This window comes from Orcinus orca, chromosome 2, assembly GCF_937001465.1.
Source record: "Orcinus orca chromosome 2, mOrcOrc1.1, whole genome shotgun sequence".
Taxonomy (NCBI): domain Eukaryota; kingdom Metazoa; phylum Chordata; class Mammalia; order Artiodactyla; family Delphinidae; genus Orcinus; species Orcinus orca.
Genome location: NC_064560.1, coordinates 5,143,161 through 5,162,168, shown reverse-complemented (window position 1 = coordinate 5,162,168; position 19,008 = coordinate 5,143,161). Strand labels below are relative to the sequence as shown.

Here is a 19,008-nt window from a genome sequence, read left to right as displayed (position 1 = left end):
ACCTCCTTATGCCTCAGTGTCTTTACCTGTAAAACAGAGATAATAAAGTAGCTACGTCATATTCTTCTGAGGATTAAATTAATTAATACCCATGAAGCTCTTACATTTGTGCTGGCCATATAGTAATCACTCAATAAACATTTGCTATTATTATTATAAAAAGTAAGAATATCAAATGCTAAGAAAAACCAGGTGTGATAGGAATTCTCACTACAGATATGAACATCAAGTGAGGATTCAGTGTTTTAGGAGTAGTTTGACAGTATGTATCCAAAGTGTTAAAAATTGCTTTGGACTTACCAATCTTATCTTTGGGCACATATCCTAAGATATGGCAGGCAGAATACTGACCCCTCAAAGATGTCCACATCCTAACTCCTGAAGCCTGTGAAATGTTACCTTACATGGCAATGGGGACTTTGCAGATATGACTAAGGATCGTATTGAAAAGAGGAGATTATCCTGGCTTAAGATGATAGGCCTGATGTAATCACAAGAAGGATGGAGGAGGGTTAGAGTCAGAGAAGATGTGATGAGGGAAGCAGAGGTCAGAGAGAAAGATTCGAAGATGCTACACTTCTGGCTTTGAAGATGCAGGAAGGGGTCATAAGCCACCTGTAGGGTGACCTAAAGACACTGGAGAAGGCCAGGAAACAGATTCTCTCCTATGGCCTTCAGAAGGAACCAGCCCCAGCGACACCTTGATTTTAAGACAGCTGACCTCCAGCACTGTAAGATAATATATTTGTGTTGCTTTAAGCCACTAAGTTTATGGTAAATTGTTATAGCAGCAATAGAAAACTAATATATAAGGCAATACAGAGATGTAGAGAAAAGATTCACATAAAGTATAAATGTTATTTTATTTATAATAGTGAAAATTACAAGCAACCTATTTGTGGAAATTCCATAAAATGGAATGTCACACAACCATTAAAACCCAAGTTTACGGGCTTCCCTGGTGGCGCAGTGGTTGAGGGTCCACCTGCCGATGCAGGGGACATGGGTTCGTGCCCCGGTGCGGGAAGATCCCACATGCCGCGGAGCGGCTGGGCCCGTGAGCCACGGCCGCTGAGCCTGCGCGTCCGGAGCCTGAGCTCCGCAACGGGAGAGGCCACAACCGTGAGGGGCCTGCGTACCGCAAAAAAAAAAAAAAAAAACAAGTTTACAAAAATACATTTAATGGCAAGGAAAAATTCAAGATATTCTAAGTGAAAAAAGAAAGCTATAATTTAATGTTCATGGACACATGCAGAATGCAGACTGAAAACATATCATCTAAATCCTCAGCTGGGTTTATCCCTGCATGAACATCACATATGATTTTTATTTTTAAATTTTCTTCTTCATTTGTGTAGCATCAGTACTTGCGCAGACCATAATCTCTGGAGGAAAGAATACGGCATGTCTATATGTATCCCCATCACACAGCACAGTAACTGACACAGAAACCAGTCAATAATTATGTCCTGAATGAATAAATGAGTATGTTTTCAGTATTTCCCAATTTTTAATAAATGTATTATAGATACAGTTAAAAATAAAAAGAGCACTAAATGTAAAAATGATTTTTTTTGGGGGGGGGCCACACCATGTGGCATGTGGGATCTTAGTTCCCCAACCAGGGGTCGAACCCATGCCCCCTCCATTGGGAGCCCAGAGTCTTAACCACCAGACCACCAGGAAAGTCCTTCAAAATGATATTTTTAAAATATTCAACTTCACTAGTAATCAAAAAATTAAAATAACAATTTCACCTAGTAAATTCTACAGTCTTAAATACTATATTGGCATATTTATGGTCACACAAACACTATGAGATTTAACTGGTATGTCCTTTTAAAAAGGAACTTGACAATATCATCAATCTTTAAAATGCTCATACCCTATAACTTATTCACTCATTCAACAAATATTAATTGAGCATCTGCTCTGTGCAAGCACTATTCTTGATGCCAGGGATACAACAGTGAACAAAATAGAACAAAGCAAACAAATCCTTACACACACAAAACAAAATTCCGACACAAAACATCCCAACCTTATAGAGCTTATGTTTTAGAAAGAGAGGCAATTAAAAACATAAACAAGTAAAACAGATAGTACGATGGGCAGTAATTAGTGCTGAGGGTAAAAATCAAACAGAAAGGGGTACAGGGAGGCAGGGCAGAGGGTGCAGTTTTGGATACTGGCCAGGGAAGCCCTGAGAAGATGCCATTAGAGTAAACACAAAGGACTAGGCATGTGTCTGTGTGGGGAGCAGCATACCAGGCAAGGGAGCAGCAAGTGCAACCGCACTGAAACAGCAATGTTCTTGGTGCTCGTAGGACAGCAAGACCACCATCCCCACTCCACTCCCGGGAGCTCATGCTGACAGCAGGACGATGTGCATCCTCCCCGACCTATTTCTGTGTCCACATTCATCCACATTACACACACACACATACTGTACGTACGTGCCCGAATATAAGACAACTAGCATAAAAGCCAGTTGCCCATTTTCCACATGAGAATATCCAAAATTAGATGTACAGCCATTTCCATTATATAGACAATGAAAGGAAATGACTTCATATTATATAATTTATTAATTTCATTATATAAACATATTTTAAATAACAGTCTTATTATGTTCATTTAGAACTATTACTTTTTCCACTCAAATTTCATGAAACCATTTTATTCTATATGCATCTTTGAAATCATGGTCTTTATCATCCATAAAGCCACTTTTCAAGTTATCTAACACAGTTTTCAAAAGCACATCAACTTCTGTTCAGAGTTACTTAAGATCCAGCATTTTTTGAATTCATGCATGATAATGTCCCTGGAAATTTTATGCCAACCACAAACACCCATTAGCTATGTGTGACCTCCACAAAGTAACCCTGTACTGTATTGCTTTATAATGTAATTTCTAGAAGGTTTGTTTACAATGGTATCTAATACCTGTAATGGTAAGGTCATCCTCCCAAAAATTATCTCTGAATTCAGCTGTATGATTTTTCATCAATTCCGTCAAGTGACCTCAACAAGCATCCTAAACTGGTATTACGTTTTTTCAGGCTAATGTAACTTATCCAAGCAGCATTTTATTACTTTGCTGTTCGAAATACAGTAGTTGAGGAATATGAAGATCCTTCATGAGAACTAAAATATAAGGTCACATCCTCTTTTTGGAGTACTATAACTTTTGGGGGAAAAATGAATATATTGCATTGAAGACAAATATGTCTTATGTCGTAAGACAAATGTGTCTTATGACAAATATGTCTTTAAGGGCATATGTATATATGTTTGGGTTTTGGTTTTGTTTTTATTTTAAATAATGAAATCACAAGCCCTTTGTTGTTACAATCATGGGAGAAATGCAAAAGAATCTCGTATTAGAAACAGACCTCTGGATTTTAAGTATGTTTCCCTAGCCAGATACTGAAATGCCAACCCACAAAAAAATCTGTAAAATTATAGATTCACATCTTTTCCCCTCAAGCATGGTCACCAACATTCTGACAGTTCAAAATTAACTGGAGGAAATCTCACTGGATGGAGAGTAAAGCAGAGATAAATGATCAGTAGTAAGCAAAAATCCACATTTTTTTTTTTTAACAATCAACTCAGCAAATAATAACCACAAAAGTAAAATGAGGCCACAAAAATAAAATGCCTTCTGAAGAAACAGAGAAATTACTCTGGAACTTTATTACCATCTGAATCTCAGGGATTTTAGGGAAAAAATTGAAATAAGGTAAAATTACTTATTTAGTATCTCTTATTTGATCTATTAAAGTTTGAAGTACTTCTAACTAGAATTGTGTAACTGTAAAGCCTTTGAATTATGGATTCTTTTTGGACCGAAATTCACCTATAATTAAGGCACATGCCAGAGTCTATGAGGGTCGTGTACGTGTTAAAAGGCTCTGGCATTTGTTGCTTAAATTAAGTCTCATTCACTGAGTACAAAGGGATTATTAAATTCGCTATTAAGTTTGAACAAAAATCACTAAGAGATGCTTAAGAACTGTTATGATTAACTCTCTAATAGAGTTGTTTTACTTTTTTTTTTTTTTTTTTTTTTTTTGCGGTACGCAGGCCTCTCACTGTTGTGGCCTCTCCCGTTGCGGAGCAGAGGCTCCGGACCCGCAGGCTCAGCAGCCATGGCTCACGGGCCCAGCCGCTCCGCGGCATGTGGGATCTTCCCGGACCAGGGCACAAACCCGTGTCCCCTGCATTGGCAGGCGGACTCTCAACCACTGTGCCACCAGGGAAGCCCTAGAGTTGTTTTACTTTAGTCCAAGGTTTTTTGCTAGGTTTGTGGTGATTAAAAGTCCCAGAATGAAAATAACTAGTGGATAAAAGTAAAAGCAACTATTGAACCAGGTAAACTAATGGTATTTATAGTATTTTTTTAAATCTCAACATACAATCTACCTATTTTCCAAAACTGAGATGTATGTTTTTTTTCTTTTTTTTTTTTAGCTTTTAGGCAGGATGAAAGCTGATTGGCACTATTTCTGAAGAGCACGTTTTAGAAATATTCCTGATAATTTTCCAAGGGCAAAGCAAAAAGCCAACAGCAATCCTAAGAAGGCTCTAGATACCAACAAATACCAAATTCTACATGTAACATTAAACACATACACCTTTATGATAATAATCATTCTGTAATCACTTATAGATTTGCTGTCACACAAATCAACTCTTCCTTTCAACTTTCCATACAAAGAGGTAACATTTCTTGACAGGAATAAAAGGATAAAAATAAAACACTTGAACTTCATTATTTTCACCATATCTCATTATTAACACACGATTAAAATTCTACATTGAGTTAAAACCAACTTATTCTCAATAGATGTGATTATTTTGAGAAATGTTTTATCATGTGGTACAGAAAAAAATCTCTATTATCTATTAAAATTTCACATATAATTATGCATACAAAAAACTTTCATGATTCTACTTGTTTGGCCACTCTCCAACACACAAACATACACACACACATATATACATTTGTTCTGTGTCCTGCATAACACCTATTATCCCTCAAAACACTACCCATGGACCAACTTTGGGAAATGCTGACTTAGCTCATCCAAAAAAAAAAAAGAGAGAGAGAGACCTTTATGATTCAGACTTAATAACTAAGCTTAAGCTTGTCACAGTATAATGGTGTCTACTTCAAGCTATACATATTTCATAGCAAACATGACCCCTGTTCATTTATTCATTCATTCAACAAATACGCGTAAGTGATGTTCTAGACAAAATCTATCCTATTATGGAACTTATATTCTAGTGTGGGGGCAAAACAACAAATAAATAAGTATGTAAGTATATAATATGCCTAACAATGAAAAGTACTATGGGAAAAATTAAGCAGAGTTAAGCCAGACAGTGTGGGAGAAGGAACTGGTTCAATTTTTATATATGTTGGTTAGAGAATGTCTCACTAGCAGCAACTTGAAGAAAACGAGGGAGCAGGTTTGGCAGATATGAGAGAACTTTCTAGAACAGAAGGAAGAGATACTGCAAAGGTCCAGAGATGGGAGCATGCTTGTATTGTAGGAGAAACAGCAAGAGACTGGTATTAGGGACTGAATGTTTATGTCCCCTGAAAATCCATGTGTTGAAACTTTACCTCCCAATGTGATGGTATTAGGAGGTGGGGCCTTTGGGACGTCATTAGAATTAGGAGGTGAATGAGGGTGGAGCCCTCATGAACAGGATTAGTGCCCTTAAAAAGTCATGAGACAGCTTGCTTCCCCTCTGCTCCCCGCCAAGTGAGGACATGATGAGAAGGCAGCACTCCGCAACCTGGAAGAGGGCCCTCACCAGAATTCAACCATGCTGCCACCAGGATCTTGAACTTCCCAGCCTTCAGAACTGTGAGAAATTAATTTCCGTTGTTTATGAACCACCCAGTCTCTGGTACTCTGTTAGAGCTGCTCAGACTGACTCAGCTGGTGGGCAAGCCTGGAATGGAGTGAGCAGGGAGAGGTGCAGGGGATGCGGGCAAAGAGAACGGGGCTGGCTCCAGATCAAGGAGGGCTGTGGGTTAAGGACTCTGGCTTTTACTGAGTGAAATGAGACACCTCTCAGAAGTTTTAATCAGAGAAGTGACTTCTGTGACTTTTTTTTTTTTTTTTGCGGTACGCGGGCCTCTCACTGCTGTGGCCTCTCCCGTTACGGAGCACAGGCTCCGGACGCACAGGCTCAGCGGCCATGGCTCACGGGCCCAGCTGCTCTGCGGCATGTGGGATCTTCCCGGACCAGGGCACGAACCCGTGTCCCCTGCATCAGCAGGCAGACTCTCAACCACTGCGCCACCAGGGAAGCCCTCTGGGACATATTTCTGAAGGATCACGCTGACCACTGTGTTGAAAATAAACTAGAGGTGATAGAGCAGAAGCAAGGAGACCAGTAAAAAGGTGACTGCAATAATTGTCAGGTTTCCTGAAAAAGAACCCAAGGCAAAGTTTGGCTTCAAATGCTTTTTCTGGGAGGTAAAACCTCAAAGTAGCAAAAGTGAAGGTAGTGAGGAAGGGAAGGAGGGAAAGCAAACAAAAGGCAGCACTTTACTAAATGTCACAGCTTCACAAGAAAGCCCAGCCAACCGCACTCTCAGAAGGCCTGGGTAAGACAGGCTGTCTTGGGGGAGGGACGCATCACAGGGGACAGAAGCCCTGCAGCGAAGACGCAACGTGGCCCAAGCAGCACGTCCCACGCGCCCATCTGCACTTGCGCGGGGACACGGGTCGGGGAGGAAGGCGAGGCGATGCCTCTGCTGAGCCCTCCCTCAGCCTTTCTCTTTGTGGTCTAGTCACCCCATGAGGGTGTCCAGGAACAGTACTCCTGTGTCCCCTCTAGTCGCAGACTACGACCACACTCACAACACTTCTGACACAAGATGTGTTTTTTCCCTACACGAAGCAGTTCTCTGTGACACCAGCTGGATGCCCACAGCTCAATTCAATTCTGACAGTATCTGCCTGAAGACAGCTTCAGACTCCACCAGTTCCGGGCTCAGCCCCACAGGACTGCCTCACTTCAGACACCAGTTTCAAATAGGAAATCCCCAGGTTAACCACAACTTCTATCCAACTTAACTGCAAATCAGAGGTCCCCATGACCCCCCTCCTTGGATTTGATCATTTCTAGAACATCTCATAAAACCCAGGGAAACACTTACTTAACGTTTACCAGTTTATTATATAATAAAGGATATTTTAAAGGATACGGATGATAGACAGCCAGATGAAGAGATACGTAGGGCAAGTTCTGGAAGGGTCCCGAGTGCTGGAGCTTCTGTTCTCACGGATTGGGGTGCACAGGCCTCCCAGCACGTGGATACCTTCACCAACCCAGAAGTCTACAAACCCTATACGTTTAGGATTTTATGGAAGCTTTATCATGGAAACATGATCAGTCAGTGATAATCTCCAGCCCCTTTCTCTTTCCCAGAGGATGGGAGTAGGACTGAAAGTTCCAAGCTTCTAATTATCACTTGATCTTTCTGGTGGCCAGTTCCCATTCTGAAGCCACCCAGGAGCCCAACAAGAGCCATCTCGTTAGTACAAAAGACATTCCTGTCACCCAGGGAATTCTAAGAGATTTAGGAGCTCTGTGTCAGGAACCAGAGTCAAAGACCAAATATTAGAACAAAAGATGCCCCTAGTGCTCTTATCACTTAGGAAATTACAAGGATTTTAGGAACTAGGGGTGTGTGTGTGTGTGTGTGTGTGTGTGTGTGTGTGTGTGTGTGTGTATTTTTCCCCCCTACTGTTTCACACATATGACTCTCCCTTCCTCTCCACTTAGAGTCATGGTATCCAACCCCTCCAGACAGCTGCTGGAGCACCTAGATCCCAGGTGCTTCATCTGAGTGCAGACACTGCAGAGAAACTGAGCATCCTGAGGATGAGAGCCAAGCCCCGACCCCCTGGCAGTGTTTCGGGATGAAGCAAGAGCAGGAGAATCGGGGGCGACACTGAACACACAGCTCAGGGCCCAGGAGACTGATGAAACAGGACAGAGATGGGGTGGTACAGGTGAAGACGGAGAGGAAGGATGGAATTATAAATACGGCTTGAAGGTAAAGCCTATGGAATTTGCTGATGTGAGTGAAAGAGAAGACACAGAGATGACTCCAAGACCTAGGGCTGGGCCCCTGGAAGAAGGGGGATGCCTGTCACTGGGATGAGGAAGGCCGCAAGAGGGGCACGTTTGGGAGGAGTAAGGAGAACAGGAGCTCAGTTTTGCACGTCTTTAGAACAAAACAGGGATAACGGGAACACTAACACATCCCGCCATGTAGAAAAACTACAGAGAAGCTTACTTTAGACTTAGTCAAAGCTGTCGATATAATCAGACAGCCCTAGCCCTTCTCATTCACCGGCATCTCCCCCCATCGGTGCCCTCTTGTTGCCCATCAGGCATTTCCCAAGACAGCTGAGGAACGCTATTACACAGGGTGCTAACGGTGCTCCCCTTTCTCGCTAAAAAAAAAAGCACACCCTGCTCATATGCATGAGGAAGTGCTGTTTTAAGCCAAAGAGCGTCTTTTTTGCAGGGCTTCTCAACATCTGGGATACATTAATGCGTCCTGAGAATGATTCAAGGGCCAAAGTCATGAGAAGTTTTCTGAACTTACTTAACCATCAAGCCACACCGATTAATTCCTCAGAAGACTGGTGCATAGGATATCAGCCAGGAAGTGGCAAAACTAATCCAAGAACTCATTTTAATCCTTATGTCACTTGGCTGGTATTATCAGATCAGTCCTTAGATCCCCTCCTCTCTCTATTTTCATGGCACAATGTTCTCTTGGTTCTACTTCTTGCTCTCTAATTTTCCTGCTCAGTTTCTCTCCTTGACTATTACAGTAAGTCCCCTACATACAAATCCTCAAGTTGCGAACCTTCAAACATGTGACTGTGCATTCGCATGTCCGATCACGTAAGTTAGTTCACGTGTCTGGCGTACACTGTCATGTACGTGCATCTTCTATAAGTGGGTGTGCTTCTGTGTACTTTACTGTACAGTACTGTATAGAGTACAGTAGTGCAGTATCTTTATTTCAAGCCCAGGATGTCCGGAAGCAAGCGTAAAAGCAGAGGTGATGTAGCTGATACTGCTAGGAAGCGCCAAGCGATAACAATGGAAACTGTACTGTAAGATTAAAAATGTTTTCTTTATCTTTGCATTTGTTCTTTGTGTATTATTTGTGTGAAAAGTATTATAAACCTATTATAGTACTATATAGCCGATTGTGTTAGTTGGGTACTAGGCTAACTTTGTTGGACTTAACGAACATGCTCTAGGAACCGAACTCGTTCGTATGTAGGGGACTTCCTGTATTTATCTACCTAGCCACAAAAAAACAGCACCCTCGGTGTTCCATCTTGTTGGTCCTCTTCTCTGTACACTTGCATATACAGAGAAATAAATCCCCGTCTCCAGTCCTCTCTCCCTCAGCCCAAAATGCACAATTTCCATGGGTCCCAAGGAAAACTCAAACTCTGTAACTCTGAAATGGAACCTATTATTTCTCCCCAACCTTGACTGTACCATCTGTTAAATCATCCAAGTCAGAAATCTGGGTACCTAACATCCCAATAACTACCAGGTTTTGCTGCCTTTCAGATCTTGTATATCTTGTGAGTAAAAGTCTTCTCCATTTATTGGCTCTGCCTACATTCATCATCTCTCAACAATCACCTCCTAACTGACCACCTTGCCTCTAATCGCCTCACCCCTCCTGTGGTCATAGGGTAAAATTTCTAGAACATAACCCCAACAGGTTCATTAACCTTCCTTCACTAATCAGACTTAGAAGATAAAAATCCAAGCACCTTATCAGGTTATATACATGGCATTTCATGATTTGGTAGCCTGTAAACACCTTCTACTGTCTTGGAGCATTTATATTGCAATAATATCTTAATACTTGTATGTATCCACATAGACCATGCTATTTCATGCCTGTGTGTCTGTACAGAATTCTCCTTTTGTCTGGTACATACTTTCCCTTTTTTACTCTCTGGAAAACTCCCAATCATCCTTCAAAATCCTGCTTGGTAAAAATATCATAACAAAATTGAACCACAAACGCCAATTATAAAAAAGAATATACCAATGGAAACATACACAAGCCACAAAATTAACACAAATAACAAGCATATGAAAATGTTCAACTTCCTAAGTAACATCATCAGTACTATTTATATATTATGTACCAGGAACTATACTAGCTCTATGTATACATTGTTTCATTAAATCCTAACAAGCCTATAAAGTTAGTATTGTTGTCCCAATTTTATCAATAAGGGAATCCAACACAACTACGAGAAAAAAGCTAGTTACAATTAATGTGGGAATAAGAAAAGGAACTAAGATTTACTGAGTACCCACATTATTTTTCATTCATCAACTGTTTCATTTTACATTCATAATACCCTATGAGGAGGTATTATATCCATCTCACATACAGGGTACCTGGGCCCAGAAAGTTGAATAATTTTCCAATATTTAGACAGCTAGTATGTGGCAGACCTGTCTTATTCCTAAATAATGGCATTAATTTTATCACTCAGAGAAACACACAGAGTATTTCAGAAAACACTGGGACAGGTGCCACGAAAACGAACATGAAGTGGATCCAGGCTAGGAAATCTGTTCTCTAGTAGAGAAGGTAAGCTTCCTAGGGAGTCAACAGGGCAAAACGGAATATTCCACTCTCTTCAATGCCCTTCTCTTTTACTCTTCATTTTCATTCCGTATCATCTATAGTAGCTGTAAATGATTCTTTCCTTCACCAACTTATTCCTGTATAATTCAAATCTAGTCTGAAAGCTCTTTGACAACTTCAAACATTTAATAATCAGGTTCTTCTAAAGGCCATTTTTAACAACATATAATAACGTTATGACTTCTGAGAATAGTGGCCCACATTGACTGAGCACTTCTTGTGTTCCAAGCTCTATTTACTGCTTTATTTTTATGCATTCATAATCCTCACAATTCCCCTTCGAGGTAGGTGTTATTATTATCCTCTTAAAGAAGAGGACACTGAGGCACCGAAAGCTTCATTCTTCCCCAAGGCCACGCAGCTAGGAAGCCCTTCTGACGACAGAACTGCGCTCCTAATGAGAGGCCTCTCCTTGGGCCGCTCCTACATAAACACTGTCCACTGTTACTCTCCCATGGAGCCAAATAACAATGACTTAAGACCAAGCTGCTGTAAAAACAAGCTATCCAATTTCAAATGATTGGACACTACCAAATGACTGCCAGAAAGAGTTGAAGTATCAAATATTAAAAAGAATGATTTGCAAAATTTTTAAAAACTATAATACCTGAAGGATTCCTAAAAGCAGTCGGCAAATTAATGTAAAATGGGAGGCATTTACTGCTGTTTCCTCCAAGTGAGTGGTTTCTATTCACTCTAAACTCCTCCCCTATCCTATCCTTTTGCTCTCTTCAGTGGACTTCTTAGTTGACTTCTCTAACTGGCTAATTTGGGAAGAATAAACTGGCCAGGGCTGCTCAGAACCCCCCTCCTCTTGGGAATGCGCTACCCACAGGGAACACACATTCTGCTTGCTTCTCCAGCTGTGCCCGGAAGGTAAGCTGCCGACTTCTCTGGTTGCACATGAGCTGAACCCCTTGGCCTTCTCACTGAGCTACATGCTCCAACTCAGCCTTTATTCGTAATAAAAATCATATAGATTTTGATTTCCTATTTGCCTTATTCTTCTGTTTTGTTTCTGTTTTTGTTCAGAACTAAGAAGAGGGGTACTATTTATTGAGCTCCCTAAAAACACCCAATAGATAGGTCCTAACACAGAGTAAACTGGTCATCTATTCATTAACATGGGAGAAGTAATTTGATGTGTAGAATATAGTACCGTAAGTCCGCTACATACGAACGAGTTCCATTCCGAGAGCACATTTGTAAGTCTAATTTGTTAATAAGTCCAGCAAAGTTAGCCTACATACCCCCCAACACAATCGGCCATATGGTACCATACTGTAATAGGTTTATAATACTTTTCACACAAATAATACATAACAAACAAACACAAAAAATAGAGAAAACATTTTTAATCTTACAGTACAGTTTCCATTGTTATCGCTCGGCGCTTCCTAGCAGTACCAGCTACAACACCGCTGCTTTTACGCTTGCTTCCACACTTGCTTCCAGACATCCTGGGCCTGAAGTAAAGATACTGCACTACTGTACTCTATACAGTACAGTAAAGTACACAAAAGCACAACCACTTGTAGAGGATGCACACACGTGACAATGTACGCCAGGGACGTGAACTAACTTACCTGATTGGACATGTGAATGCAAGCTTGCACCTTTGAAGGTCTGTAGGTAGAGGACTTACTGTAATAAATACTCTGCAGTGAAGTATGCATTCATTTTTCATCACATAAAAGAAAGGTAATTCTGTCATCCAATGGAAAGTTGGGATGCTCCTCTTTGAATACAAAAAATTCATTCTACATATTTCTTCCTTGTATTTCAAGTTCAGAGAAAAAACAATCTAATAACTCCCATAGATACCAAACAACAAATGATACATATTTTTAAATGGGACACATTTTTGCCTTGCTTTACTTTAAATCTGACAGTAAGTCATACAAGAATAACTGTGGGAAAATAGGCATAAAGAGGACATTTTTACAACCTCAAAGGATAAATATAAAAGAAAAAAAGTTAAGCAGTTCAAATTTCAGCCCCTTACAACTGGTGTTTCAAAACTACCCCTGGTGACATTCAGCTCTACATTTCATCATAATGTACTTATCCCATTCAGTTATAAGCACACAAAGTAGTTTGGTAGAATCCCAAGCTGGACTATAAATCATTGAGAAATAAAGACAAAAGAGATTCAGAAAATGAATAACTATGACAGGCCTATCCTTTTAACAGAAAATATTAAGGCTGGGTAACTCTTACTAAATATGAATAAGTATTATGTGGCTAAAACTCAAAACCAACACCTTGAAAGACCTTTCAAAATTATTTGGGAGGGCAAGACGTTTTGCTTTTAAGGCTGTCCCAATAGTTGACTAGATATATAATAGTAATCAACTAGAGCTTTCCTTTATTCACCACCTTAAACCACATTTTACTCTTTCTCTAGTATTATATTTTATGAGAAAAGCAGATTCTTATTTGCTAACCATTCATATCTGCAGGTGTCCTTGCAGGTTCCACTGCTATTTAACTCATGAAACTACTATTTCCACTACTTTCTGAAAAATGTTCTCACTTGGAAGATTCTCTAGCCAAAACTCTACAGGCTATGAAGGCATAAATAAAATCAAAGTGGTAATAAGTGGTTCCTGTACAGGGGCAAATATGTATTAAAGAATGCAATGACATTTACTATGCTTGTGGCCATCTAGAATCTTTGCCTACGTTTCCTGTTGTTCAAAATTTTGCCACTTTACAAGTCCCTTCTTCCCAAAACTGAAGTCAGAACTCACTCTCCCAGCCTTCTTAGTCTGGCAATGGGATCTAATGGCCACCAACCAACTGCATTCTCACCTAACTTCAATTCAGAAATAGCAATGTAAGAAAGCAAATGAGAAAACTCATCTTTTTTGGTAAGAGAGGTGGTAAAGATGCCCCTTTCAGGGCAAAAGTGTGACAGCACTTCTCACCTCCAGTCCCCAGCATTACTGGTGGAAGCTGTGATGTCAGTATGAGGACTCGTGGGGCCGGTACCCGGAATGTGGTTCGAGTGGTGCTCCCATTCTCTTGACCTGTTTGTTGGGTGTCCTGTAAATTCTGTGGGCTTACAAATGCCCTTTAAAATTTTTTTTTCTGCTGATGTTAGCTAGAGAGTGGATTCTGTGGTTTGCAACTACGAATTTTATATCATACAAAAATTTGGACTAAGCAAACTATGGTTTTACCAACGTGATGGTAGAGTGAATACCAATTCAATAATAAACTCAATAGTCTGCTACAGAGAAACCTGTCACAAGTGTGCTTCTGTGCTACAGGTGGTACAGGAACAAAGAAAAATACCACAGAACGAGGACTAAGTTAACACATGGACATGCAGATATAAAATAAAGTTAAAAGAAACTTAGAAGATACAGAAGCATCTATGTAGTTACTGCAACAATACAATAGCATATTGCATATACAGCTAAGGATGAAAAATGTTTATTGATGTATTAAAAGGTCTATTGGGTTTGAAGAAAATCTGTCATGCTGCCAAAGAAATTAAATATACCTTTGATAACTACTAGAATTCAGTTATGTGAGAGAAAATATTTATAAATCATATACCTCATAAAAGATCAACATCCAGAATACATACAGAACTCACACAACAGAACAACAAAAAAGACCCAATTCCAAAATGAGTAGAGGACTTAGACATTTCTCCAAAGAAAATACACAAATGGCGAATAAGCACATGAAAACATGTTCAACTTCCTTAGTTATTAGGGAAAATGGAAATCAAAGCACAATGGGATATTTTTTCACACCCATTAGGATAACTATTATCAAAAAAAATAGAAAAAGGGAATAACAAGTCAAGAATGTGGAAATAAAGAAATTGGAACCTTCATGCATTGCCCTTGGGAATATAAAATTGTGCAGCCACTAAAGAAGACAATTTACTGGTTCTTCAAAAAGTTAAACACAGAGCTACCATATGATCCAGCTATTCTACTCCTCGGTATATATTCAAAAGAACTAAAAACAGGGACTCAGACACATACATATAAACCAATGTTCACAGCAGTATTATTCACAATAGCCAACGGGTGGAAACAACCCACGGGTCCATCAACAGATGAATGGATAAGCAAAATATGGTACATGCATATAATGGACAATTATTCAACCATAAAAAGGAATGAAGTACTGATACATACTACAACATGGATGAACCTTGAAAACATCACACTAAGTGAAATAAGCCAGACACAAAAGGACAAATGTTGTATATTGCAGTTATATAAGGTACCCAGTAAAGACAAATTGGTAGAGACAAAGCAGAATAGTGGTTACCGGGGGCTGGGGGAGAGGAGATGGGGAGTTGTTATTTAGAGAATAGAGTTCCTGTTTTGGGGATGATGAAAAAGTTCTGGAAACAGACAATAGTGATGACTGTACAACACTGTGAATGTAGTACTTGAGCTACCGAATACGCTGGAAAATGGTTAAAATGGCACATTTTGTTATGCATATTCTACTGCAGAAAAAATTCAGTCATAAACCTTATCTGGAAATTTGCCAAAGTTTAAATTCAGTATTATTCCTGTTGGCTGCTTCTTATTATTTAAGATATAGATTCAATTAGTGGATCTAACTAGAAAAATGGCAACATAGATAGCATGGTTAAGAGGTCAGGTTAAGAGACCTAGGTTACAGGGACTTCCCTGGTGGTCCAGTGGTTAAGACTCTGGCTTCAACTAAGATCCCACATGCCACGTGGGCAAAAAATTTAAAAACTTTTTTTAATTAAAAAAAAGAGAGACCTAGGTTATAATACTGGCTCTACCATTAACTAGCTTATTACATACTGAAAACAGGGCCTGACGTAATTGTTGCAGTTAATCGGCATTGTTATTAGTTTGTATTATTATATAAAAAACCCCATGGAAAACAGCAATGCATTTTATTACAGAAAAATTTTAAACTTTGGCACATCAAATAAATGAACATTGGGGCTTCCCTGGTGGCGCAGTGGTTGAGAGTCCACCTGCCGATGCAGGGGACACGGGTTCGTGCCCCGGTCCGGGAAGATCTCACATGCCGCGGAGCGGCTGGGCCCATGAGCCATGGCCGCTGAGCCTGCGCATCCGGAGCCTGTGCTCCGCAACGGGAGAGGCCACAACAGTGAGAGGCCCGCGTAACCCAAAAATAATAATAATAATAATAAAATAAATGAACATTGGAAGAGAAGCATGCAGGGTGATTAAGACGCAATATCCCTAGTACGTACGTCGACCTCAAAGCAAAAGATGAGAGAGAGTCCAGGTAGAGAGGCAGCAGGAAGGCTACTCTGGATCACAGGGTCAGTCAAGGTAGGCTCCTCTGAACTAAGCCATGGAAGATGAAATGCAGCTGCAGTGGAAAAGTCTACAGTTAAAGCACTCTGGGTGGAGACAACAGCACAAGCAAAGGCCAGAACATAACAGGAACTTTGAGAGTTTGAGAAACAGAGAAAGGAGACCTGCAAGCCTGGAAAAGAGAAGCAGGGGAGAGATAAGGTTGAAGAGGTGGACAGAAGCCAGATCTCACAGGCCTACTAAGAAGAGGGGGCTGTGATTCTAACCTCAGAGGGAAACCACTGAAGCAGAGTGACACGATCCAGTTTACTGGGTAAGAGATCACTTTGTTGCTATGTGGAGAAAGGATGGAGTAGGAAAGCAGAGTGGAAGCAGTTGGGAAGGAAGCAGGGGAGCAGTTGGGAAACTAGTTTTAATAATTTAAGTGAAAGATGATATAGCTTAGATTCGAGATGGTAGCAATAGTAATAGAAATATGCGTACAAATTCAGGTTGCATTGGCTAGTACGAGGGAAAATATCTAACTAATTAACCCCCCAAAAGATGCAGATTAAAATTATACAATTCCCCCTATCAAATTCACAAAGGTTAAAAATGGATAATACAAACCCTGAGGAATATGTAGTTTGAGGAGGCACTCAGAAACCTCTAAGAAGCAATTTGCTACGTTATCAAAAGTCTAAATATTCTCATAATTTTTGACTTAGTACCTAGCACATAGTCTTTTATTAATTAATTTGACTTCTAGAAAACACACTAAAGAGAAAAATCATGGTTTATGCTGAATAATTAATTGCAGCACATTTATACTTGCAAAAAAATGGGGGCAAATATCGAACATTCAACACTTAAGGAGTAGCTGAATTATAGCTTGTGATAAAGCACTACATAACCATTAAAATCATGTTCATTAAGGGGTTTCAAGATATGGAGAAAATGCTGACATTATACAATCCTAGAAAATTAACTAAGAGAGCAAATAATGTTAAAGTTTTGTTTTGTTTTCCTGCTGGTAAATTTTGGAATGCGAACTGAACATAGAGAGTCATCAAATAATTGGTAGGCAAGAAAAATTTAATAATCACTAACCTCTTCTAGAATCAAAACTCAATATATATGCTCAGAAAATGTATGTGCTCAACTCATTACATACTGTCCGTGTCTTACGGTATTGGACTCTTGTTATCTTTGGTACTAAAAAAAAGGAAGCAGGGAAGTTTCAGTTTTGCGGTTGTCATAGTAATTTAAGAATAAACATGTGCGTTCCAAATCTATTTGTCACTCTATACCTCCAGTGCCTAGCACAGTACCTGGAACATAAGAGGAGCTCAATAAATATTTTTGAGTGAATGTCACTGAAAATAAACCTTGCAGTTCCAACTTAGGACCAAAGAAATTTAAAAACCTCAACATGGAAAAGATACATAAAATCGTGACAATACTTTATAATATTGTGAGTGGCTACAAGGTACCAGGCATTATTAAAGGTTTTACCCACTTTTTCTTTAATCCTCATAATTCTCCATCTCTGAATTACTTTTCACGTTGTGAAACTAGGAAACAGGCTCAAAAATGTTAAGGTCACACTGCAACTAAGTTTGAACTCAGGGCTTCTGGCGCCTAAATGTACCCAGACATGAAGTAACAAGACAAGATGTTTCTTTTCAATGATCAGAACTGACCGGGATTTTCCTCCAGGCTTCCCCTACAGTTCTGCTGAGTGTTCACTAACTTCTCTGTGGCACTGTAGTTATCCCGTTGAAGATTCGTCCCTCACCTGCAGAACCCAGCCCAGTGGCCTCCCCTCCCCCGCTGTGACCTCCTCGAGGGTGAAGGACCTAGTTTCCACGCCGCTGGTGACAGCCATACCGAATTGGGGATTGGCACAGGGCAGGGGGCTCACCCCTCCCCCTTTGGCGGTACCCTTTTGGTTTGACTTTACATCCAAGCCTTGCGGATCTGGACTCACAAACTGGGTCCTGGCAGGTGCCCCGCCCGCCCTTCGGACCAGGCTCGCGGCGGGAGGGAGGGAGTCTCCGCCCGCAGGGGCGGCTGGGGCGCCGAGCCGACGGTTTCTATGACAACCGAGCAACTCCCCCGCGCGCGCGCGCACACACAGACACGCGCGCACACACACACACACACACACACACGCACACACACACACACTCACACACATACACAGTTTCCCCTGCAGTCTCCGCCCCTAGTGTCTCGCCGCTCCGCCCCTCCCAGGAGCCCGAGCTCTGACCACCAAAAACGAGCGAGGGAGGAGGCGCCCTGTGCCCCCTTACCTCTCAGCGCCTGGTGCATACCCCCAATGCCGCTGTACAGCTCCAGGACCCGCAGGGGCTCCATCCCCACGCCGCCGCCGCCGCCTCCGCCTCGGAACTAGGCCTGCGGGTCCCGTGGCTCCTCCTTCCCCCCGGCAGCGCCGCTCCCTCGCCTTTGGTTCCGCCGCTTTTCAGTACCACCCCCCCCCCCGCCCCCTCCTCTTAAAAGCTCAGGCTCACGGCTTCACAGGCCAGCGCGGGGCCCGGGGCTGGCAGAGATTAGCAGGTGGACAAAGGGCAGAAAGCACCAAGGCCTCCCAAGTGAATGGCAGCCACTCCTTGGCCTGATTTACGCTCCATCTTCCTTTTAAGGTGTATTCAGGAGCCTTGGGAGGGAAAAAGAAAATCTGGGGCTCAGTAGAGGGGCGAAATCTGCCTTTGCCTCAAAGTGAATTAACACGGGTTAGAATCCAGAAAAACTTATTTTTCAGGCATGCTGCTTTTCTGTCCCTTGGAAGCCTAAAGCGTCCAAACCTTTCTTCCATTAGCCTTGAGCACTTACCGCCTGGTGTTGGGCCTTAGCTTGAGCGATGGAGATAAATCAGCCTCTCGCCCAGAGAAGGTGCCAGAGTTACAAGTGCAGAAGTCAGCACACGTGCCCCAGAGATCCGGTGTGAACTAA

General features: G+C 41.2%; 1 protein-coding gene across 8 annotated transcripts in view; it reads right to left on the bottom strand.

The window, feature by feature from the left end:
- TRDMT1 (tRNA aspartic acid methyltransferase 1) overlaps positions 1-18,499 on the bottom strand; it is a 63,963-nt gene extending 45,464 nt beyond the window's left edge. For 2 of the 8 annotated variants that reach the window (XM_049706545.1, XM_049706546.1), the window contains exon 1: positions 17,977-18,181. Coding sequence is in view for 1 of the 8 variants with exons in the window: in XM_004278607.3 (XP_004278655.1) it covers positions 18,348-18,411 (64 nt within the window). In the remaining 7 variants the exon portion in view is untranslated. Of the gene's footprint in view, positions 1-17,735; positions 17,756-17,976; positions 18,183-18,347 lie in introns of those variants that run through there. The other 6 variants (XM_004278607.3, XM_033403473.2, XM_049706544.1 and 3 more) reach the window with 6 other exon arrangements.
- Positions 18,500-19,008: the final 509 nt, after the last annotated feature.